The sequence below is a fragment of the Theropithecus gelada genome, chromosome 7b, assembly GCF_003255815.1.
Source record: "Theropithecus gelada isolate Dixy chromosome 7b, Tgel_1.0, whole genome shotgun sequence".
NCBI lineage: Eukaryota > Metazoa > Chordata > Mammalia > Primates > Cercopithecidae > Theropithecus > Theropithecus gelada.
This window is the reverse complement of record NC_037675.1, coordinates 36,707,639-36,733,599: the sequence shown is the minus strand read 5'-3', so window position 1 is coordinate 36,733,599 and position 25,961 is coordinate 36,707,639. Positions and strand designations below refer to the sequence as shown.

At 35.5% G+C, this 25,961-nt stretch overlaps 1 protein-coding gene across 12 annotated transcripts in view; it reads left to right on the top strand.

Moving 5' to 3' along the window:
- Window positions 1-25,961, top strand: part of RALGAPA1 (Ral GTPase activating protein catalytic alpha subunit 1) — a 278,210-nt gene that overhangs the window by 123,181 nt on the left and 129,068 nt on the right. For 11 of the 12 annotated variants that reach the window (XM_025392196.1, XM_025392200.1, XM_025392190.1 and 8 more), the window contains 10 exons: window positions 640-764; window positions 2,168-2,384; window positions 3,333-3,509; window positions 8,822-8,974; window positions 12,231-12,424; window positions 12,665-12,763; window positions 13,918-14,073; window positions 15,405-15,533; window positions 22,248-22,373; window positions 25,687-25,745. In XM_025392196.1, coding sequence (XP_025247981.1) covers window positions 640-764; window positions 2,168-2,384; window positions 3,333-3,509; window positions 8,822-8,974; window positions 12,231-12,424; window positions 12,665-12,763; window positions 13,918-14,073; window positions 15,405-15,533; window positions 22,248-22,373; window positions 25,687-25,745 — 1,435 coding nt within the window. The remainder of the gene's footprint in view (window positions 1-639; window positions 765-2,167; window positions 2,385-3,332; window positions 3,510-8,821; window positions 8,975-12,230; window positions 12,425-12,664; window positions 12,764-13,917; window positions 14,074-15,404; window positions 15,534-22,247; window positions 22,374-25,686; window positions 25,746-25,961) is intronic. The other variant, XM_025392199.1, reaches the window with a different exon arrangement.

Genomic DNA, 25,961 nt, shown 5'->3' with positions numbered 1-25,961 from the left:
TTTCCCAAGTCTAAAACTTTCTTGTTAATATAAGTGGTAAAAATACTAATAATGTAGAGATTAAAAAAAATCAAAATAACTATTTTGGATTTTTTTTGTAAGAAAAACCTTTGTGAAAGTCAACTTTGTATTCTTAAAGCACTAAAATTAGATTTTATAATGGATAGAAACAGCAGTATATCAAAACCATAGAATTTGTATTTATAAATACTCAAATGCATTTGTATCCCACTGAGTTTTGCATAGATTCAAAGGATATATTCCCTGAAAACATTCTTTGGGGGAAATAGGAAATTATAAATTGTTAAGGCTCTAAATAGAAACATTGAGTCAGGAAAAAAGATAAATATACCAGTTTCTTTATAGGCAATATTAACCTAACTTCAGCTAGTGCTTATCTATAAGCTTTCTTGCTGTTTAAAGTTATACTGAAGATTGACTAACATCTGCTTAGTTAAATAAAGTAAATATCAATTTACTAATTCTTAAAATTAAATCTAAAAGAAGGGAAATTATTCATAAATGCATGTTTGGCAAATAATTGGCAAAGATACTTTGTTTTGGGTTGTTATTTGTTTCAAAGTTAGAAAATGCAGTTAAGTTTTTCCTCACTATATATAGTTATTTATTTATTTTTAGTCAATAAAGAGGACATGAGCCAAAAACTGCCTCCTCTTAATAGTGATATTGGCAGCAGCAGTGCTAATGTTCCTGATCTGATGGATGAGTTTATAGCAGAAAGACTTCGAAGTGGTAATACCTCGGTAAGTTTTATTTTATATATTTGGTTTTATAGATGAGGGTAGAAAAACTAACAGATATGTACCTTTTTACACATATGCCAATTTATATATGGGAATTCTTATTCAAAATAACCTTTCCTCAAAATATAACCCTTTTTATGAATTAAGATTTTTGAATTACATTTTTATAATATTTTTTATCTAAAGACATAAAACAAACAGCCTCATAATTTTCACCAGGGTGAAAGATCAGACAAGTACCTGTGCACAAGTACACAGGTATAAGCAGCTACCTTCCTAGTCTCCCCTTTTTTCGTCTTTGCTCATAGGTTACCCTGGTGCCAGCTGCCAGCCCTCAATGGGAAAGATAGCAATGGAGGCCTTCTGTCCCAGCTCCCATAGTTACATAAATAAATAAATATAATTTAATATATAAAATAAAAATACATATATAATTTTTATTTTTGTCTGAAGATCTGTTTGTGAACAAGCTCCCATTAGTTTTGCTAGCATAAATATTGCTTAACCATTTTAGATAACTTTGGAAGAGACTTAAAAGTTATCTTTATCTGGAATGTTAGGATTATGGCAACATGAAAGCAGAGGCTCTTTTATCTCTAATAATGCTTAATTGTTAGGGAAGGGTAAATACACGTGGAATTGCTTTCCTTTTGAGACGGAATCTCGCTTTGTCTCCCAGGGTGGAGTGCAGTGCTCACTGCAGCCTCCGTCTCCTGGGTTCCAGCAATTCTCCTGCCTCAGCCCCCCGAGTAGCTAGGATTACAGGCGTACGCCACCATGCCTGGCTAATTTTTCTATTTTTAGTAAAGACAGGGTTTCACCATGTTGGCCAGGCTGGTCTCAAACTCCTTACCGCAGGTGATCTGCCCACCTCAGCCTCCCAAAGTGCTGGGATTACTGGAGTGAACCACTGTACCGGACCTGGAATTCGTTTTTTTAAATTGTCATATTTCTTTGGGTTTGACCTCTCTGTAACTCCATTATATAGCCCCTCCTTTTTTTTCTTTTTAGGCTTACTTTTTTTCCCTTGAGTGGATAAAAATCATTGAATGACATATTTGCTGTCATTCTTTCCACTCTCCCACTGTCTTTTTTGTTTGCTGCTTTTTTCCCACTTAAATTCTCTTTCTGCTGTTTTAATTTATATTCACTGCATGGATCCTACCGAGACTTAAGAGTCACAGACCCAGCGTCATATGGTATTTCGGTCTTTAGGCAGGCCAACAATAAGTCAGGCTCTAGCTCCATTCAGTTACATAGATTATTTGGTGAGTGTGTTCTCCACTCCTACTTCAGCCTCTAAATCTCAGCATGTATTATGATGGTTTGGAAATTAAAAGTTTCAGATGCTTGAAGAGAATAAAAACTTTTTTTTAATAGTAAAATATTTCTTGAATTTTTAGACTATGACAAGAAGAGGAAGTAGTCCAGGCAGCCTTGAAATTCCCAAAGACCTCCCTGATATTCTAAACAAGCAGAACCAGATGCGCCCTGTTGATGACCCGGGTGTGCCCTCAGAATGGACTTCTCCTGCCAGTGCAGGGAGCAGTGATCTTATCAGCTCAGATAGTCATTCGGATTCTTTCAGCGCTTTCCAATATGATGGCCGAAAATTTGACAGCAAGTATCTTTTCTATTTGGATACTATGTTTTATGTTGATTGTCTTCTATTCAAGACTGACTTACGGATTATGTAGCCATCACCTTCCTCTCCAATGTTACCTAGGCAGTGGCTCCCACATTAGAAAAAAAAAAAAAATTAGAGATAGGGTCTCGCTATGTTGTGTGGGCTAGTCTTGAACTCCTGGCCTGAAGCAGTACTCCTGCCTCAGCCTTCCGAGTAGCTGGGATTACAGGTGCAAGGTGTCATTCCTGGCCCCACTTATTTTTATTTCAATTTTCAGTGAAATTTCAAAGGAAGTTTTAGGGAATCACCTTAAGTCGAAGCTACTACTTTATTTTGCCAAATTAAGAGCATTAAAAATATATATATATGATCCGTTCTTAAAAGAAATGACATTTTTAAGACCAAAACTGTAGAAAGGAAAATAATTTAGGTTGGACCTGTTACTAAAAACAGAGTCATGATTATGAGTTACCACTGTTTCACACACTCATATTTGAGAACCAAATATTTGAATTATGTTCAATGCTACAGTACCCAGAACTTCCCTTGAATAATTGTTCCGTGTTACAGTAACATCAGTGATATTATTTGGTGCTGTATTGTTACCACTTAGTTATTCAGCTATAATTCTATATTGCACTTGGCAGTCAGTGAAGGGCACCAAATTCTTAAAAAAGAAGTCAAAACCTTGGGAACTAAGTTTGTGAAGAACTGGGAGATGCGTTGGAGAATTACGTTTCCTCCCTTCATGGCTTGTACACTATTCTGATCTAATTATAGTCTTCAGAGTATTAAGATTATTTACACTTGTCTGAGTGATATGTAAACAGAATAGATGTACAGGGAATGTTTATGTTTGATCATTTTGCTGATTTAGCTCTCTTGTAAATATTTTTACTTTGTAATTGGGACTCATATAATAACATTTCTTCTTCCTGTAGATTTTGGCTTTGGAGCTGACACTGGGGTTACGTCCTCTGCTGATGTGGATTCAGGTTCTGGCCATCACCAGAGTGCTGAAGAGCAGGAAGTGGCTAGTCTAACTACTCTTCATATAGATTCTGAAACAAGCAGTCTTAATCAGCAAGCTTTCTCTGCTGAAGTTGCAACTATTACTGGTAAAGTTATTCATGGGAATGTGTTTCTTAATGTATTTTTTAAACCTCTGAAGAATTTGATTAAAATTTTGAGAGATTTTAAGTATTACTTATTACTATTTAAGTATTAGTTTTTTTTAATTCATCTTTATGTAACAATGAAGGGGAGAAAAGACATTAGTTTCTTGACCTGAGGTCCACTGGGTTAAACTTCAGAGGACTCTGTGAACTCGTAGTATCTTATGCAATATTTTGTATATATATGCACAACATTTTCTGCAGGATTAAAAAAAAATTTTGATGGAAACATAATAGATGTATATGTATATGGAGTACATGAGATAGTTGGAGTGATTTTTAAAATAAATAAAGTTTAAAGTACTGGACTCTACCTTTGTCATTCAGAGTTAACCTAGATTTTTATGATTTCTTTAGCAAAGTATTTATTATAGAAAATATAAAACACACTGCTTAATAGAAGGCCTGTTTGTCAATGTACTAATATTCTGTGTTTAGATAGTAATTTGTGCTTTTTGGAAACTTTTTACATGTGATCAAACCCAACCATAATGTGATAAGTGGGGTCTTAAATCCAATCATGTAAAATGCAGTCACATTATTGCAATGTTAGTGAAGTGGTTAGAGTGAGCCTCAGCAGCTAATAGCCCATAGTTCTTGGGGGTTCCACTCTATAATCCAGCCTCACTGTGGTTCCAGCTACAGTTTTCCCCTTGATGAGTGGTTATCCACTCCAGCTTAATTATCCATGGATGGTTTTGCATCTTGTGGTTGGCTGGAACTTGCAAGACTGGAGCAGTGATTTCTGCATCTCTAAACTAGTCAAGCATATTTCCTCACGCAACCCAGACAGAGGAAATTTGAGCCAGGGGAATTCTAAAAGTTAGAAACCCATTCTCTGTTTTCATATCCTGCCTCCTTTTTTCCCAGATGATAAGAACTTTAGCAGCGCCATTGCAGAATGGGGCCCTCGTGGAGGATGGGAACCAGCTGGGTTAGAGCTACAGTTCCATCATTACAGGATTTAAATTACTCAAAGTGGAATACTAGAGAAAATTCTTATTTTATAATGAATACCTCTTACTTTAGTTGTTCTTAAATGTAAATGAAAAGATACTTAACATTGATAGTAACCAGGGAATGCAAATAAAAACCACAACGAGATCCTACTACATATACTGAAATTGTTCAAGTTAAAAACACTGACAATCCAAAGTGTTAAAATGAGTGTGGAGCAACTAGAATCACATACATTGCTAGTGAGAATGTAAAATGATCAAGTCACTCTGGGAAAATATGGCAGTAACTTTTAAAGGTAAACATACATTTATTATGTGACCATTTTTAGATATGTATTTTTCTTGGACAGTTGTACACAAAAGTTCATGGCAGATTTATTCACAGTATTTAAGAATTGAAAACAAACCAAATGTCCATCAGTTGGTGAGTGGATACATTGCAGTATATTCATTCATTGAATATTCACTGAAATAATATGCAGTAATAAAAAAAGAATTAAATATTAATATATGCAAAAACATAGGTGAATCTTGGAAATGTGCTAAATGAAAGAAGTCAAATACAAAAGACTCCATAATTATACTTTATTATTCTATGTGTATAACATTCTAAAATAGAAAGAACTGTAGTGAAAACGTAAATCACCACTTACTTGGAAAGGATAGGTGTCAGTTGAGGGGATTGACTACAGATGGGCATAAGAAAACTTTTTCTGGTGATGGAACTGTTTTATATTTTGATTGTGATGTTGGTTACAAGACCATGTACAGTTGCCATTTTCATATAACTGTATACTTAAAAGTGGATGTGTTTAAAAAAATAAATGTAGGCTTTATGTTCTATAACACAAATTTTAATACTATCAAAACTTTAAGCTATTAATCAGACTGTTGCGTTTTCAAAAGATTTCCATATATAAAAGAAAAAGACATTTTTTATTTCTTAATTGTCTGTAGTTATCAAAAATAAAGTTCCAAACAAAAGTTCCAAAAAATAAAATGATATATATGGAGAACTCATTTTAAGTCTTTTGCTTTTATGTTTTTTGGATAATTTAACTTCTAAGAATTTTTAATATTTATGTAACCTATATTTACTCTATGTAGTGACTATTTTCAGGTCTCTACTGGGAAGTTTTATGAGGCATTCTAATCTTAATCAGTACTATTAGTAATAGTGCAGAGGTGTTGTTTAAGAAACTAAAGCAGTTGTATTCATTTCTGTTTAAAAGACACAAAATTCAGCAAAGATAAAACTCCATATACACAATATATAAATGATTCAGTACAGTATTTTCCAAGGGTGAAGTTTGCATACATTTTACTAACACAGTAGTACTTTATGAAAGGGATGTTAGTACTCCTGAAATCATCTATTTTCCTATAATATAAAAGTTTTCAGAAATTACGAAAGAAATCTAGTATAGGACACAAGAATGAAAATTAAATAACCTCTTTTTAGGTCATGAATATCTTTATAGGAATAGTTTTATTGCTTTAAAAAAAAACCATTTAAGAGGAAAAAGCCTCTTAAGTAAGTGAGCCATTATAGAGTTTTAAAAATAAAATAGGCTGGGCGTGGTGGCTCACGCCTGTAATCCCAGCACTTTGGAAGGCTGAGGCAGGCAGATCACGAGGTCGGGAGCTCGAGACCATCCTGGCTAACATGATGAAACCCTGTCTCTACTAAAAATACAAAAAATTAGCCGGGCATGGTGGCGGGTGCCTGTAGTCCCAGCTACTCGGAAGGCTGAGGCAGAAGAATGGCATGAACCAGGAGGCGGAGCTTGCAGTGAGCCGAGATTACACCACTGCACTCCATCCTGGGGGACAGAGCGAGACTCCGTCTCAAACAAAAACAAAAGCAAAAAAAAATAGAAAAGTAAATTAATAAAATTAAAGGCAATAGTGATTCTGTGGTGATTCTCTGATAGCTAATATAAAATTATTTAAAATCTTAGTTCTTGGCCTGGTGTGGTGGCTCACACCTGTAATCCCAGTACTTTGGGAGGCCAGGGTGGGTGAATCACCTCAGGTCAGGAGTTCGAGACCAGCCTGGCCAACACAGTGAAATCCCATCTCTACTAAAAATACAAAAAATTAGCCAGGCATGGTGGTGGACGCCTGTAATCCCAGCTACTTGGGAGGCTGAGGCAGGAGAATTGCTTGAACCCAGGAGGTGGAAGATGCAGTGAGGCGAGATCAAGCCACTGCACTCCAGCCTGGGCAACAGAGTGAGACTCCGTCTCCAAAAAAAATAATAATAATAAAATAAAATCTTAGTTCTTAAAAATGAATTCTATTTTTATGGATCAAAACAATACATGGAGATAAAGAGGTTTATATTTCAAAGCATTTGACCAAAGGCTGATGTCTCTTTGGCATGTACTTAAAAGTTTTTGGTAAACATTAAGGTTATAATTTTCATTATGTGTATGTGTTTGTCCTAAGATATAGAATACTTAAGTTTCTGTAACTGTCCTTTAACAAATGATTTTTCTGCCATATGAATTTACTCCAAATCTCAAATAAAGGAAAGGAAACTTTCTACCTGCTATGTATCATAATTGAGCCTAGATAGAATCATATGGTTACTCATTTGATATATGATTATCATATGATTATTGTGATAACACCTGATAACATAATCCAGTTCTATATGTACTTTTTTAGGCACTTACTGTGCTACTTAAAAAAACACCTATATGATATGTGGAATTGCACTTTTATAGAATTAATATAAATACAGATCATCCTTGACTTACCATGATTAACAACTTACAATTTTTCAACTTTACAGTGGTGTGAAAGCAATTCTTATTCAGTAGAAGCCATACTTCAAGTACTCATACAACCATTGTTTTTCGCTTTCAGTACAGTAGTCAGTAAATTACATGAGATAATCAATACTTTATTACAAAACAGGCTTTGCGTTAGATGATTTTGCCCAACTGTAAGCTAATTTAAGTGTTCTGAGCTTGTTTAGGGTAGGCTAGGCTAAGCTATGATGTTCAGTTGATTAGGTGTATTAGGTGCAATTTTGACTTACAATATTTTCAATTTACAATGAGTTTATTGGGGTGTAACCCCATCATAAATCAGGGAGCATCTATATGTATTTAATTTATATTGATTTTTTGCTTTACTATGTAGAAAGAGGTAATGAGGGCAGAGGTTTACAGTTACTGAGTTCAAAATATTGATATTTTTCTGCTACAAGAAGCTTAAAATAAAAAGACCTACTGTTTTAACAACTTGCTTGGTACTAGCAGCACTATATTATAACCACCACAAGTTGTTCTATATAGCAGTAATTTGTGCTGTACTTTATTTAAGTTAACAAAAGTAACTGCTGTGTACCAGGTACTATACCAGGCACTAGCACTACTACAGTATATAACAGAATTCCTGTTCTTACAAAGTTTATACTCTACTGGGGAATATTTAAAATTGAACGGGCAGTTTCAAGTCAGTGTAATGAGTGGTGTAATAGAGAGGTGCAAGGTTCAGTGAGAGCATCTAGCAGAGACTCTGTAATCATACTTGGCAGGATCAGGAGTAGGCTTCGAAAAGAAGATTAGGGCTCCATGCAAAGGAAAAAGCCAGAGGTATGATGTAATAATACTCTAATAAATACAAGTAGTTTACTTTCCATAATTGGGCATAAAAGTTCTAGGTGGGTTGTGGAGAAGAAAGAAAGTTACAGAGAGACTTGAGAACCATACTAGGAAGTTGGGGCTTATGCTGAGGCCAGTGAGGGGCCACTAAAGGATTTTAAATGAGGAAGTGACAGGATCAAACTAGATTTTTAGATCTTTTTGCTGCCTTATGGAGAATGGATTGGGAGGGGGAAGTTGGGATGTGGGAGAGACTGAAGGACCACTGTAAACCAAGGATTGATAGTCACATATAGAGCAGCAGTGAGCAAGTGCCTCAGTTCTTAAATTGCTCCAACTCTGAATTAAGTGAAATAGAATGACAGTGGGTACTAGAGTTTCTATAGCTGGGCCAGAAATGAGAGTAGATATTCTTACTTTCACTAATGGCTCCTGTCATTTGGTACATCCAGTCTTGATTCTATACTATCAATAGTCCCATGGTAGACATGAGGCAAGACTCCTAGATATAAAAGCTTGTACAATATTATGATTTTCATGACCTCCAGTTGTAAAGCCAGTTTATAACTGATTTTATCTTTCGGTGTTTAAAATTTGTTTTATTTAGGGTGTTAAACATTACATCTTAGGTAGGATATTGAATACTCTTTACGGTGATTTTATGAAATTATATTTACAGGTTCAGAAAGTGCTTCCCCAGTCCATTCACCTCTGGGCTCCAGGTCACAGACGCCTTCCCCTTCTACGTTGAATATAGATCACATGGAACAGAAGGATCTGCAGCTCGATGAGAAGCTCCACCACTCTGTTCTTCAGACACCAGATGATCTAGGCAATATTTCAAAATTAGATATTTACCTTTTTTCTTTTAGGGCATCAGTGTCAAGAGATCATAAATAAGGCATCTTATATTTGATTATATATGATTATTGTAAATATTTTGGACTTTTCTAAGTCCTTTGGAAATTTGTTAATATAACTTTTTCTTGTTCTTAAAGATATTTGTTGTCTGAGTTTTACTCGTTTTATTATAGTTGATTAGAGTCCTCAACTTAGTTATTGCATTATTTTCAAGTACTGTATTATCATTTATTGATATTGGTAGTGTTTCCTAAAACAGGAAATACATAATTTGGCATCCTTATTCTTAGTTTTATACCTAAAGAACCTAGTAACCCATAGGAGAACATAGTAACATTATCACTTGTTAGTCAAGCTTTCAGTGAAACAATTTTTTAAACCATTTTTTTATTTTGATTCAGCAAATTTATCAACTAAATTTAATTTAAAAGTAGAGGTCCAGATGAATATTTTCAAGTAAATGTTAAAAAGTGACTTGGGAAACCTAAGTAACTGCCAAGTTTTTTTTAAAGGTTATTTTTGCTAGATTTTGTATGATGTAACAAACATCACTTAGACATTTTGCAAATATACCATAAATTGGTCAAAGACACAGTTAATGAGATATTTACAATGAATGAAAAGCTAGTTTTCATTGGTAAGGTAGCACATTTATTCTCTGACCAAAGGAAGAAATTTAAAACTGTATAACTTCTGAACTTTTTTTTAAAAGGCCCATTTCTTTTAAAATTGTCTGTAGAGGCGAGGTTTCGCCGTGTTGCCCAGGCTGGTCTCAAGCTCCTGAGCTCAAGTGACCCGCCTGCCTTGGCCTCCCAAGATTACAGCTGTGAGCCACCACACCCGGCCCAAGGGACCCATTCGTTAACATGCAATTGCCTTGTAATTATATAGCCCTAATTTTCTGGTTTTTGGATTATTTCTGATCTTTTCTTTTTCTCCTTTGATCTGCAGTTGTTTATTTGTTTACAGTTATTTCCCCAACATTTGGAAAAAAACTTCAAAGTTATAGAAGAGTTTCAAGGCTAGTAAAATGAACACACATAAACCCTTTATATAAATTCATCAATTAATATTTTGCCACTTTGTCTATATATACACACAGCACATATATGCACAAAATACCCTGCCCTTCCCACATGTCCCCTGAACCTTTTTTTTTTTTTTTTGCTGAGGCATATAATAGGAAATTGCAAATATCAGATCCTTCAGACCTAAACACATTAGTGGATATGTCCTAATAATAAGTGTATGTTTTCTACATAATCACAATATAATGGCCACATTCATGATATTTAACATAGATATATAGGTGTTATTTTAGTCTATAGTCATAAGTCCTCAATTGTCCCAATAATGCCCTTTATAGCTACACCACACCATCAGCAATCCAATAAAGAATTTAATCAGGCCGGGTACCATGGTTGATGCCTGTCATCCCAGCACTTTGGGAGGCCAAGGCAGGTGGATCACCTGAGGTCAGGAGTTTGAGACCACTCTGGTCAACATGGTGAAACCCTATCTCTACTAAAAATACAAAAATTAGCCAATCATGGTGGCACGCGCCTGTCATCCCAGCTACTCAGAAGGCTGAGGCAGGAAAATTGCTTGAACCTGAGAGGTGGAGGTTGCAGTGAACTGAGGTCGTGCCACTGCACTCCAACCTGGGTGACAGTGAGACTCTGTCTCAAAAAAAAAAAAAAAAAGGATTTAATCAAAGACCACACATTGTTGCTTGCTTTTTAATCATTTAAAATTTTGTTAGCTTTGAGAAGGATAAGGTAGAGGCAAATCAGTTGATTTATCATTGTATTATGAAGGTGTTCTGGAGTAGGGAGGCATTAGCATCAATGGTTAACACTTCAGTGTGTTTCGTTTGTTTTAGTGGTTTTACACAAGAAGCCTTTTTTTTTTTTGTAATGGAGAAAGACTAGTACCTTTTTAATAATACAGTCAGTTGTATACTTTATATGCAAAGAGAAAAAAAACCATTAGGAGTAAAGAATACACATGTACTAAGAATTAAATTATTATAAATTCTCAATATGTTGGAATGTTTTCAAGCATGAGAAATCATAACTTTATGGTTCTTTCAGTCTACAAAATTTTTAGTTCCCAAAGTTCTTTAGATGCATAGATATCTCTGTTGACTTTTTAATTGTTTTCTATAGCCTTTTCCATTATATATATTGAGTAGAATAATGGATTTTTTTTAAAGCTGGAGGCAACCTATAATGATATCTAGCAAAACCATCTATTTTACAGATGAGGACATGTATCCTTAGAGAGGTTATTAAATAACTTTTATAACACATAATTAGTAGCAGAAAGAGACTAGAACTAAGGTTATCTATCTTTCTTATAATCTTGCCCGTATTAGTAGGCAAAATACAATTATGGTAATTTTGATTATGTTTAAATTTTAGTTAAAATGTTTATTTTTCAGTCGGGTGCGGTGGCTCACGCCTGTAATCCCAGCACTTTGGGAGGCCAAGGTGGGCGGATCACTAGGTCAGGAGTTCGAGACCAGTCTGGCCAACATAGTGAAACCCGGTTTCAACTAAAACTACAAAAAAATTAGCCGGGTATGGTGGTGTGCACCTGTAATCCCAGCTACTTGGGAGGCTGAGGCAGGAGAATTGCGTGAACCTAGCAGGCAGAGGTTGCAGTGAGCCGAGATTGTGCCATTGCACTCCAGCCCAGGAGAGAGTGCAAGACTCTATCTCAAAAAAAAAAAAAAAAAGTTTATTTTTCATGCCATTATGCTAACTCTTAGTGCTGGTCTGGGATGTAGCTACAAAGAAAAGGCTTATGAAGGCTTCCTACATGATCTGCCTTTAGCCTGAGGTTTTCCACTAATTTGATGATATAACCTGAAGTAGCTGTTAGATAAAAGTGAGAATATGTGCTTATAAATTTGATGTTTTTATCCAACATAGATTTCTGTATCTGGCATAGATAGAAATCTCTCTGTCTGCAAAGTGAGTAGTAGTTACATAGAAGCACTATTGAATAACTAGCTGTTGACATAATAATTATCTTATAATAATTCCTTATTATCTCATAATAATAAGTGAGGTTTTGACCTTATCAGGAAAAAAAAATGTATGTTGACATTTCTTTTATTCACTTCTGTAGATATTTAAGATTGTTAATTTAGCTTGGTTTCTTGGGGGGTTTTATGTTCAGTTCACTGAAAAATGGCTGACACTATATTTTTTTTTCTATAGAAATTAGTGAATTTCCATCAGAATGTTGTAGTGTGATGGCAGGAGGTACTCTGACTGGATGGCATGCTGATGTTGCTACTGTAATGTGGCGAAGAATGCTAGGCATTTTGGGAGATGTAAATTCAATCATGGATCCTGAAATACATGCTCAAGTTTTTGATTACCTCTGTGAACTTTGGCAGAATCTAGCTAAGGTAAAAAGAAATAGAGGATATAAGTGGAGAAGAAAATAAAAATATTTAAAAATAGAAGAAGCCTTAGAAACCATTTGTGACACCCTTTTTGACTGTAGATAAACTGGTACCCGGCATGGTGAAGTCACTTAATTGTAATTAAATAATAAGTGTAGAAACTGGATTTGAACTTCAGTATAAGGTAAACTGGAAGAGATAACAGTTTTCATAAGTTTGTTTCTTTTTATTTGAAAATTACAGATTAGAGATAACCTCGGCATTTCAACTGATAATCTGACCTCCCCTTCTCCACCAGTTTTAATTCCTCCACTGAGAATTCTCACACCTTGGCTTTTTAAGGTAAGCTTAATATATAAAATATGAGTTTAAAATTTTTCATTTAGTAACTCTTAAACATTTTATAGAGATTTTGGCTATTATATAGACTCCTAGAGCACTTAACTTTTTAAGCAGTATCCTTAGGAAGTCATTAGGCATTACATAGAGAAGAGGGTGAGCATGCTAAAATTAGTCGGGATATATTGCTGTTGATTATTTCATAAAACAAAAGTGAATATAGAGAGGTATGTCTGTGTTGTATTTAACTGAATTATAAACTTCGAGTTGTATCACAGAGTATGCTGTGTATTAAAAGTTGTGACCTGGTGAGGTGACTCACGCCTGTAAGCCCAGCACTTTGGGAGGCTGAGCCAGGTGGATCACCTGAGGTCAGGAGTTTGAGACCAGCCTGGCCAACATGGTGAAACCCGTCTCTACTAAAAATACAAAAAATCAGCTGGGCATGGTGGTGGGCGCCTGTAATCCCAGCCACTTGGGAGGCTGAGGCAGGAGAATCGCTTGAACCCAGGAGGCGGAGGTTGCAGTGAGCTGAGATGGCGCCATTGCACTCCAGCCTATGCGACGAGAGCGAAACTCCGTCTTAAAAATAAAGTTTTAATTCTTTTTTGTTTGTTTTTTAAAAGACAGGGCCTCGCTCTGTCACCCAGTCTGGAGTGCAGTGGCACGATCACAGCTCACTGCAGCCTTGAACTCCTGGGCTAAAGCAATCCTCCCACCTCAGCCTTCCAAGTAGCTGGGACTACTACAGGCGTGTGCCACCATGCCTGGCTAATTTTTTATTTTTTTGTAAAGACAGTCTCTTTATGTTGCCCAGGCTGGTCTCAAACTCGTGGCCTCAAGAGAACCTTCTGCCTTGGCCTGCCAAAGTGCTGGGATTACAGGCTTAAGCCACTGTGCCCAGCCAAAATATTTAATTATTTTAAGTATTGATATGTTTGGTACATTTTCCTAAGTGGAACAGTTTATGGTTATACCTACATTGTATCATTTTGGATGATGATAATTTCAGTAATCCTGATTTTTAGTTCATTAAAGAAATTGGGCCAACATGGAAATAAATGAGATTATATACATTGTTTGCCATATTCAGTTGCTTAAGTTATTTAGCAAATAGTATTTCTTTTTGAACATTAAAACTGATCTTTTAATTTTAGGCAACCATGTTGACTGACAAATATAAACAAGGTAAATTACATGCATATAAACTTATTTGTAATACAATGAAAAGAAGACAAGATGTTTCTCCAAATAGAGATTTTTTAACACATTTCTACAATATAATGCATTGTGGATTACTTCATATTGACCAGGTAACTATATATATATTATCTAAGAAGTAGTTTATATCATATTATCTTTGATTCTTGATTCTGTTTAACTCTTGCCTTTTAAGGTCTAGAAGTTAAACTCTCCCCCTTATTTAGTGATTTATATACAATTTACTTCAATTTTATGACCTTATTTGTTCTTGAAACATGGTTGAAAAATCAAGCTATTATTGTAGGTAGAGGATTGAGGTAGTTCTCCATCTTTAATGTTGTACCAACCAGTTCACTTTTTGAAGCAATTAAACCATCCTTTGCTTAGGCTGACACCTTCCTTTAATGTTCTAATGTACCTACTCTTAGACATTTTGTGACTAATACTTGAGGCATATGGATTTGTTTGTCTAGTCATGCAACAGTCAGGTATTTTGCAGTCTAAGAATCAGCACATCACATTTTCTTATTACTGTCAATTATATTGGCATAGCGTACATTGATTTGATAATTATATGAGTTATAATCATTAAATAGTCATAAATGTAACCTTAGAATTACTTTGGGAGTCTTGATCTCGGCCATAAACTAAAAAGTGTAGGAGGTTGCAAGTCAAAATAATGTAAATATGTTTATCCTAATATGATCAACTCGTAGGTCATTTAGAGAGTATATTAATATTAAAGGTGATAATATCTTTCTGAAAAATGAAAAAACTTTTTGCATTAATTTAAAATTAGTGTGCTACCTTGTAAACATGTCTCAAAAAATAACTCTCTTGATTACTAGAAAAAGAGAGCTTTTGTTTAAGATAAGTTGTACTGAATAATACAACTGAATACACTGTATCCTCATAGTAAATTCCAAAGACAAAGTAAATTAATAATCAGGTTAGGAACATTCCCTTAAAAGTGTCTAGGTCTAGATTTCTGAGGCTAGATACCTGTCATTAAAGGACTTCAGTTTATTTTAAAAAGAGAATCTTTCCATTGTCACATAACAGGTCATGTGGATTCAGAAACCAGAGTTATTGCACAGAAGCAACTAGGTGACAGGAGAAAACTGCTATGCAGTTTAGTTTTACATTGTGTGGGCCTTGTACTTTTAACCTTCTGAAGCAAAGAGCCTTCCTTAATCTCTAGTGTGAAAAAAATGCTGTTATTTATGCCAGTTAAATGAATGTATTTTCAGTTTACTTTCCATTGATAGAATATAATATTAAGCATGGATTATTTGGAAGAATTGAAATTAGTCTTTCCAATTAGCCAATGTACAGTAATTACCTTTTTTATTATTTCATATATTATCTATTTGTAATGATACTGATTAGCTGATACTCAAGATTACATATGTGATATTCTTTTTTCCTTCTTTATTCTAAGGATATTGTCAATACAATCATCAAACACTGCTCACCTCAGTTTTTTTCACTTGGTTTGCCTGGTGCCACAATGCTTATTATGGATTTTATTGTAGCAGCTGGTAGAGTGGCTTCTTCAGCTTTTCTCAATGTAAGTCATTTCCTGTTCCTTATCATATAACGAACTTTAGTTAGCCAGGATTCAACTAACAGAGTTGATAAAACATAACGAGATGATATTCAGGAAATTTTGTAATTTAGTTGGAATTGATTGCTTCTCCTACATTAAAAAAAGTAAGAAATTCTGAAATATAAGAAAGCACTAAAATCAGTAAAATCTGATAAGCAAAACAGGATTTAAAGTTGAGGAAATCTAAAGAAACGGAGGGAAGAAAGCAAAGAGCGAGCAATGGACTATAGCAAGAGGTAAGAAACAATGGTGAGTCATCATCACACAGTGTATATGTGTATGAAATCATCGTGTTGTACACCCTGAATATATATTGTCTTTAACAATTATATATTTTTAAAAAAAAATGTGGTAAGACAACCACCATAGGACATACGTGCTGGGAATAAACTCTCTCTCTCTCTCTTTTTTCTTGAGATGGAAGTCTCACTCTGTCGCCCAGGCTGAAGTGCAGTGGTGTGATCCTGGCTCACTGCCATCTCTGCCTCGCAGGTTCAAGTGATTCTCCTGCCTCAGCCTCCTCAGTAGCTGGGATTACAGGCAGACACCACCACACCCAGCTGATTTTTCTATTTTTAGTAGTGACGGGGTTTCACCATGTTGGTCAGGCTGGTCTCGAACTCCTGACCTTGTGATCCGCCCACCTCAGCCTCCCAAAGTGCTGGGATTGCAGGCGTGAGCCACCGCGCCCAGCCAGGAGTAAACTCTCAAACTGCATGTGAAGATTTTCATACGGTCTTGCAATTGTGAGACAATGCTAAGTAAATTGGTATAAATGGAATATGTTCATCTATAAGTGGCAGAGGTGAGCTAGAGAGGAAGGCAATAATGCTGAAAATGTTAGATGCAAGCCTAAGGAAGGAATGACTAACCATTGAAGGATTTTAAGCAAGGACTAGATGATCAAATTTATATTTTGGAAGGATCACTCTGGAGCAAAATGTAAATAAAAAATAATAACTGGAAGTCTACTAGAAAAAACTAAGGGTTTTTGTGAGAAAAATATACTTGTCTAGTACTGTGTAACTTGAAGAACAGTTTAACATACCTTATTTCATTGTTAAGCTGCAACAGTGAAAGATCAATAGTGAATAGAAGGAGTTCTATTTGGGGCCTAGTAAGATGCATGTTAGACATCCATGAGGAAGATGTCAAAAGAGTAATTGCGTATACTCAAGGGACATGTCAGGACTGAAAATAAAAGCTGGGCAACATTAGCTTATAGACGATATTGAAAGCCATGAAACTGGATACAGTCACCTAGTGGAAACAGACAAAGCAGCAGCGGTATTTATAGCTGTATAACCCTGTTTATCCAGTTCCCTGAAAACAGTAATCATGTCTTACTCATCTTGGTATCTCCAGAGCCTAGCATAGCACCATGCTTGGTTAGTTACTGAATATGTGTTCATTTAGCACCTAGTATATACTCAACCTTGTACTGAGCTCTTTTGTGGTTATTAAACTTCCCCCTCCCCTTATGTACAGAATGTTTTTGTAGGTGAAATACAGAGGGATATAGAATAAATTGGATAATACTTTGTGCTCAAGCAACATAATGCCTGCTGCCGGGGATATGGAGAAGTATATTAACAACTCCAGAATGTAGGGCATCAAATAGGTACCAATAAGAGGAGCACAGCATAGTAGTTAAAAGCATTGTCTAGAGCTGACCTGCTTGGGTTCAAATCCTGGCTCTGCGACTTATGAGCTGTGTGACCTTGGGCAAGTTACTGAATGTCTCTGTGTGTCAGTTTCTTCATCTATAAAATAAAGATGGCCAGGCATGGTGGTTCATGCCTGTAATTCCAGCACTTTGGGAGGCTAAGGCGGGTGGATCACCTGAGGTCGGGAGTTCAAGACTAGTCTGACCAACATGGTGAAACCCCGTCTCTACTGAAAATACAAAATTAGCTGGGCATAGTGGCACATGCCTGTAATTCCAGCTACTCGGGAGGCTGACACAGGAGAATCGCTTGAACCCGGGAGGCGGAGTTTGCAGTTAGCCGAGATCGCACCATTGCACTCCAGCCTGGGCAACAAGAGCAAAACTCTGTCTCAAAAAAAATAAAAAACAAACAAATAAAGATAACTTGCCTCATAGGATTATTTTATAAGGATTTGTAACATGATTGGAACATTATTTGATACTTTATATGTGCAATATAAGTTTGTTAAAATTATTTGGTAATTCAGAGAATGGAGAGATCTTATTTGTTTAGGGCTATCATGGAGGTTTCATGGAAAATATATATGAATATGTCCCTGAAAGATTAGTAGTATTTGTTTAAGTAAAAATGGAGATGAGGAACAGTATTCAGACAGAGGTAAACAGGCATGAGTGAGATGTATTCAAGGAATGACAAATAATCCATTTTGTTTAGGAGCTAGTTAATCTGTAAGAGTGTAATAGGCAAAAAGAATCGAAAGGTACTTTATTTTTTTTAAAAAAATTATCGAGATAAAATATACATATCTAATTTACCATTTTTATCATTTCAATTAATTTTTTTGTTTGTTTTGTTTTGTTTTTGAGATAGGGTCTTGCTCTGTAGCACAGGTTGGGGTGCAGTGGCACAATCAAGGCTCACTGCAGCCTTTACCTCCTGGGCTTAAGCAGTCCTCCCACATCAGCCTCCCAAGTAGCTGAGGCTGTAGGCACACACCTATAGTCCCAGGCACCATGCCTGGTAATGTTTTTAACTTTTTGTGGAAACAGGGTCTCACCATGTTTCCCAGGCTGGTCTTGAATTCCTGGGCTCAAGTAATCCTCCCTGCCTTGGCCTTGTAAGGTGCTGGGATTATAGGCATGAGCACCTGAGCTATCATTTTTTAATATACACTTTTTTTTTTTTTTTTTTTTTTTTTTTTTGAGACAGAGTCTCTCTCTGTCAGTCAGACGAGTGCAGTAATGCGATCTTGGCTCACTGCAATCTCTGCCTCCCATGTTCAAGTGATTCTTTCACCTCAGCCTCCCAAGTAGTGGGACTACAGGCACTTGCCACCACGCCGGGCTAATTTTTGTATTTTTAGTAGAGATGAGGTTTCACCGTTTTGGCCAGGCTGGTCTCAAACTCCTGACCTTAGGTGATCTGCCCACCTTGGCCTCCCAAAGTCCTAGGATTACAGGCGTGAGCCACCACACCCAGCCTTATATTTTAAATACATTTATATTATTTTTTTCCCCCTTCTTTCCTCCTTTCCCTGCTTCCGGGCCTCTGGTAACCACCAATTTATTCTCTTATCTTCATGAAATCCACTTTAGCTCCCACATATGAAAGAGAACATGTGGCATTTGTCTTTCTGTGTTTGGCTTATTGCAGTTAACATAATGTTCTCCAGTTCTACCCATGTTGCTGCAAATGACAGGATTTTGTTCTTTTTCATGGCTAGATAATGTTTCATTGTGTATAAGTACCACATTTTCTTTATCCATTCATTTGTTGATGGGCACATAGGTTGAGTCCATGTCTTGGCTGTTGTGAATACTGTGTGGTAAACACAGGAGTGCAGGTATCTTTTTGATATCTTGATTTCCTTTCTTTTGGATATACACCCAATTGTGGAATTTCTGGATCATATGGAAGTTCTATTTTGATTTTTTGAGGAACCTCCTTGCTGTTCTCCATAGCAGCTATACTAATTTACATGCCAGCAGTGTATGAAGGTCCCCTTAGAAAGGTATTTTAGATCTTTGCTACACAAAGTGTGATCTGCACATCAGAAACATTTAGCATGATCTGGGTGCTTATTAGTAATGCAGAATCTCAGACCCCATCCCAGACCTATTTACTGAATCAGAATCTGCATTTTAACTAGATCACAAGTAAGTGGCAAAATCACTAAAGATTGAGAAGCACTGCTTTAGACTACATTTTGGAAAGGTCTTGAATGCCAGGAATCAGATTATAATGCTATATTAGATAAACAGTTAAGTGTTGTTGTTGTTGTTGTTGTTGTTGTTTGAGACGGAGTCTCGCTCTGTCACCAGACTGGAGTGCGGTGGCACGATCTTGGCTGACTGCAACTTCCGCCTCCTGGGTTCAAGCGATTCTCCTGCCTCAGCCTCCTGAGTAGCTGGGACTACAGGCACGCCACGACATCTAGTTAATTTTTGTATTTTTACTAGAGATGGGGTTTCACCATGTTGGCCAAGATGGTCTTGATCTGTTGCTCTTGTGATCCGCCCGCCTCAGCCTCCCAAAGTGCTAGAATTACAGGCGTGAGCCACCGCGCCTAGCCGCAGTTAAGTTTTTTTAAAGTGGTGAGAGAGATGACTGAATCCATCCTTTGGGATTATTAAATAAGTATTAATCTGGGAGTAAATTAATGGAAGACAAACTAGAGATGGTAAACAAGTCACAGGGTTATAGTATAATCAAAGTACGTAGACTATAAATCTCTTGGATACTAGCAAAAGTTGATAGAATTCAGAAGATGCCAGTATATAAACCAATGTCATTTTTTATTAATTTACTGTGAAAACTAGTAGTGTTCAATGGGTTATTCCAGATGACTAGTCAGCACATTTCCTGCAGCTTTTTTCAAGATTCTGCAGGAGAATTAAGCCCTAATGTCATAAGGCATCTATTTTGTATAACTAATCCATTTGAAATGACTAATTTCTCTCTTATGTATCTAATACTGTGCATTATGTAACATCCTTGAGAAAATGTAGAATATAGTCATTTTTTGCATTCTCTGGTTCATATGAGGGATACCTGTTGAGAAAGCCTGCATAGGAAACCAAATCATTGCAAGAATCAAGCATAACATATCTCCATAATAAGGTTAAAACAAGTCATTTCCTCTGGTGGTGTTGGAAATACCCAGTCCAGGCTGGGCGTGGTGGCTCACACCTGTAATCCCAGCACTTTGGGGAGGCTGACACAGGCAGATCACTTGAAGTCAGGAGTTTGAGACTAGCCTGGCCAACGTGGTGAAACTCCATCTCTACTACAAATAGAAAAATTAGCCGGGCGTGGTGGTGCACGCCTGTAATCCCAGCTATTCAGGAGTCTGAGATGGGAGAGATGGGAGGATCGTTTGAACCTGGGAGGCGGAGGTTGCAGTGAGCCGAGATCGTGCCACTATACTCCAGCCTGCATGACAGAGTGAAACTCCTTCTTAAAAAAAAAAAAAAAAAAAAAAAAAAAGGAGGAAACACCTAGTCCAATTCTTGCTCCTTGTATTCTTATTTTAGATTTCATTCATATCATCTCCCTTTTGTTAATGCTGTCTGCCCCCCACCCCCTCATCATCACAGTCACTATTAGAACATCTTCATCATCACCAAAGAAATGCTCATATACATCTCCCTACCCCAAACTCTTGGTAACTCAAATTTATGTTCTGTCTTTATGGATTTGCCTGCATATTTTATATTACATGAGCCTGTATTTTAATTTTTTGTTTACAAATCTCTCTCTCTCCCTGGACTGTAAACTTCTTAAGGATAAGTACAGTGTCTTAGCTAACTTCTTGTCTCCAGCCCTTAAGACAGACTATATTACATAGAAAGCTCGATAATGGAATAATTGATTTGGTTTTGCCTTTCTTAATTATGATCACATTCCATGTCTGCCCTCATATCCACATACCTGAATATTCACAGTTACCTCATCTACCTATATAGAAAAACTCTCAGCTAATCTCTTTCATTAAATACTGATTTTTAAGATCAATTTCATTTGTATAAGATAACTTTTATTTTAAATTGGAATGGTAGATGTGAGTTCACTCTGCCCTTTTTTACTGCTGCCTTGTATCTTTAAATCCAGATTGTTTTTTAATCTGGAAATGAGTTATTTTGTTGAAAATCATATAATAGAGTATTACACCATTGCCTCTATTACAATATGTATTCAGATGTGGAAATCCTCTTGGAGATTGGTTCTCAATTTATGTGAATAGAAGAAGTATTATATTTCTAATAGATTTGTGCTTAGCATTTTTGTTAGGTATTATTAAACATATAAATCAATTTGCAGATGTTTTAGTAAATAAAACAATATATTAGTAGGAGAATGTTGATGTTTGGTGGGCATGTAAGAAGGCAGAAGAGAAAAAAGAATTGTTCAGTGTTGGTACTTCAGAAATGGCTAAATACAGCTAAGGAAAAAAGATGAAAATTTACCTTCATCGGCAGTCCAAGTCCAGACAAATTCTAATGTTGCTTCTAGTAAGTGGTATAGGCAGTGCTTTTCTTATGTGCATAATACCATAAAAACCATCTAGATTGTTTCCTCTTTCATATAGTTAATGTTTTTTCTTCTTTATTCATGCTTGGTAATAAATATAATCTAGTGAAATTAAGTCATCAGCTTATTAGAACAATATGTCATAATGTGTGAGTTACCTTTAAAATTATTTATATTTTTACTTATTAGGGTGAATTGATGCTTGTAGATAAGGTATATTTGTTTTTACAGTCCTATTAACTGTGGCCGATTTGAGGAAAGCTGTGCTACTTGTTTATTGCATTTATTAACAATAACAGTAGTTCATGTGGAAAGTATAAATGGAAACTTAAATCTTTTTATGTTTTCCCTTTCCTTTTTAAATTTTGTTTTATATATCACTTCCCTGTCTAATGTAGTTGGATAATAAAGCATCTTTTCTGATAATTTCATAACACCAGTATATTTTTAAACTTTTTAAAAATGTGATACATAGGCACCAAGAGTAGAAGCACAAGTTCTTCTGGGATCTTTGGTTTGCTTTCCCAACTTATGTTGTGAACTGCCTTCTCTTCATCCCAACATTCCTGATGTTGCTGTGTCTCAGTTTACAGATGTTAAGGTAAGAAATGAGATGCTAATTTTTAGCACTCAAATTATTTTATAATCATAAAGTATATGCAATAAAATTTGTATTCTTTCTTTTCTTTTTGAAATCTGCACAATTGTTAAAGATTTTTGCACATTGATTTTTGTATTCTGAGACTTTGCTGAAGTTGCTTATCAGCTTAAGGAGATTTGGGGCTGAGATGATGGGGTTTTCTAAATATACATCATGTCATCTGCAAACAGGGACAATTTGACTTCCTCTTTTCTTAATTAAATACCCTTTATTTCTTTCTCCTGCCTGATTGCCCTGGCCAGAACTTCCAACACTATGTTGAGTAGGAGTGGTGAGAGAGGGCATCCCTGTCTTGTGCCAGTTTTCAAAGGGAATGCTTCCAGTTTCTGCTCATTCAGTATGATATTGGCTGTGGGTTTGTCATAAGTAGCTCTTATGATTTTGAGATATGTTCCATCAATACCGAATTTATTGAGAGTTTCTAGCATGAAGGGCTGTTGAATTTTGTCAAAGGCCTTTTCTGCATGTATTGAGATAATCATGTGGTTTTTGTCTTTGGTTCTGTTTATATGCTGGATTACGTTTATTGATTTGCATATGTTGAACCAGCCTTGCATCCCAGGGATGAAGCCCACTTGATCATGGTGGAAAAGCTTTTTGATATGCTGCTGGATTCGGTTTGCCAGTATTTTCTTGAGGATTTTTGCATCGATGTTCATCAGGAATATTGGTCTAAAATTCTCTTTTTTTTGTTGTGTCTCTGCCAGGCTTTGGTATCAGGATGATGCTGGCCTCATAAAATGAGTTAGGGAGGATTCCCTCTTTTTCTATTGATTGCAGTATCCTCCAGACACAAAGGCTTGAATGCTCATTAGGAGCATATCCTTTTTTGTGTTTAAAACATAAATCTAATGGCATTTTTGTTCTCCTGAGCCACTATAATATTTGACCCTGTTGGTGTTCGTGTCCTTTTCTGAATGTCTCTTTATCTTTTATTGCACAGATCTTGACTTACTTCTCGCCTAAGTATTCTGACTCCTTAATTGACTAATTTTCTTTTCTCTATTTGCTAAACATATATCCAGTTCAATATTTTACCCTTGTATTTCTTCTTTGTTTTCTCCCCTTTAAATATTTTATTCATTTACATATTTTAATTAATATTTTAACTTGTCTCAAAATTCATTGTCATATTTTACAAATTATTAAGGATGAATATTTCTCCCTTAGCTTTATTGAGGTAAAATTGACAAAAATTTCGTATATTTAAGGTGTGCAATATGGTGTCTTGATACACATATACAGTGTGATAAAGATCAAGCCAAATAACATATCCATCACCTCACATAGTTACCTTTTTTTGATGAGAAGGAGTAAGAGAAACCAAGATCTACTGTCTTAGCAGGTTTCAAGTGTACGATACCAGTACCTGTAGTCACTGTTAATTGTAGTCACCATGCTGTACATTAAGTCTCCAGAGTTTAGTCAGCCTGCGTATTTGAAACTTTGTAACCTTTAACCAACATTTTCCTGTTTCACCCACTCCCTAGCCCCTGCTAACTACCATTCTACTCTCTGCTTCCAAGACTTCAACTTTTTATATTCCACATGTAGGTGAGAACATGCAGTATTTGTCTTTGTCTGCCTCTCATATTTCACATAGCATCATGTCCTCCAGGTTGATTCATATTGTCACAAATGACAAGATTTCCTTCTTTTTAAAGGCTGAGTGGTATTCTATTGTATGTGTATTCATGTATTTGTGTGGGTGTGTCACATTTTCTTTATCCATTAGTCCTTCAAGGGACACTTAGGTTTTTTCCGTATCTTGGCTATTGTAAATAATTCTGCAATGAACATAGCAGTGCACTTATCTCTTTGACATGCTAATTTCATTTCCTTTGGATATATATACCCAGAAGTAGGATTGCTTTGGATTGTATGGACATTTTAATAATTCTGTAATCTATGGACATGGATATGTTTCTATTTATTTCTGTCTTTTTCTGTTTTTTTCATCAGTGTTTTATAGTTTTCCGCGTACAGATCTTTTACTTCTTTTGTTATGCGTATTCCTAAGTATTTTGTTGTTTTCGATGCTATTGTTAAATTGGATTATTTTCTTAATTTCTTTTTCAGATAGTTCACTGTTAGTGTATAGAAACACAACTGATTTTTGTATGTTTTGTTTCCTGCTACTCTACTGAGTTTATTAGTTCTAACAGTTTTTTGGTGGAGCCTGTAGGGTTTTTTATATATTAGATTATGTCATCTGTAGACAGAGACAGCTTTAATTCTTTCTTTCCAGTATGGATGCCTTTTCTTTTTTCTGCCTAATTGCTCTGGCGAGGGCTTCCAATACTATATTGAATAGAAGTGGCGAGAGTGGGCATCTTAATCTTGTTCCTAATCTTAAAGTAAAACCTTTCAGCTTTTCGCTGTTGATTATGATGTTATCTGTGGGCTTGTTATGTTGAGGTACACCCTCATTTGTTGAGTTACAACCTCATTCGTTGAGTTTTTATCACGAAAGGATGTCATATTTTTCATGCAAAAAAATTTTATATTTTATCATGAAAGGATATTCATACCTTTGAGCTATGTATTCTACTTAAGTGCTTTTTCTTCACCTATTGACATAAGATTTTTGTCCTTTGTTCTGTTAATATGATGTATTAGTTTTATTACTTTGTATATATTGAACCATCCTTGCATCATAGTGATAAATCCTGCTTAATTATGACATATGACCCTTTTAATGTTCTGATGAATTTGGTTTGCTAGTATTTTATTGAGGATTTTTGCATCTATATTCATCAGGGATATTGGCCTGTAATTAATTTTTTTTTCTGGTAATGCTTTTGTTTGACTTTGATGTCAGGGTAATGCTGGCCTCTTAAAATGAGTTTTGAAGTATTCGCTCATCTTCAGTATTTTGGAAATGTTTGAGAAGGATTCTTCTCAGATTCTTTATTTGAAATACTTTGTAGAATTCACTGGTGAAGCCATCTGGTTCTGACTTGTAATGATATTTCTCACAATTTTTAAAATCTTCATACCTATGAGCTATTAATTCTACGTTAATTATCTGCCTTTATCACTCTTCTAATCAGGAAGAAATGTTATTTTTTGAACATATGCTTTTGGCTATAAATTTCAGAAACTTTAGCTACTTTTATAAATAATATTGGTCTCTTTAATGGTAATATGTACATGAGAACAAAGACTGCTTTAATAACCACTTAGTAAATATTTGTAGAATTAATGAGTGAAAGCTCAGTCATTGCTGTTAACTATTTCCCCCTTATTTTAGGAACTTATAATCAAAACTGTATTAAGCTCGGCAAGAGATGAGCCCTCTGGTCCTGCACGGTAGGTCTTAGACTGAATGTAACTATTCTGTGTTTGGAATTTTAGAAGTTGACTGAATTTTTATAGCAGCCCAGATTGTTTTAGATACGTAAAAGCCATTCTGAATTACAATTTTAAGTTACTTGAATGATTAAGTGTTCTTACTTATTTTCATGATTTAAATACTAACCATTCTTCTTTTTTTTTTTTTTTTTTTTTTTTTTTTTTTTTTTTTTG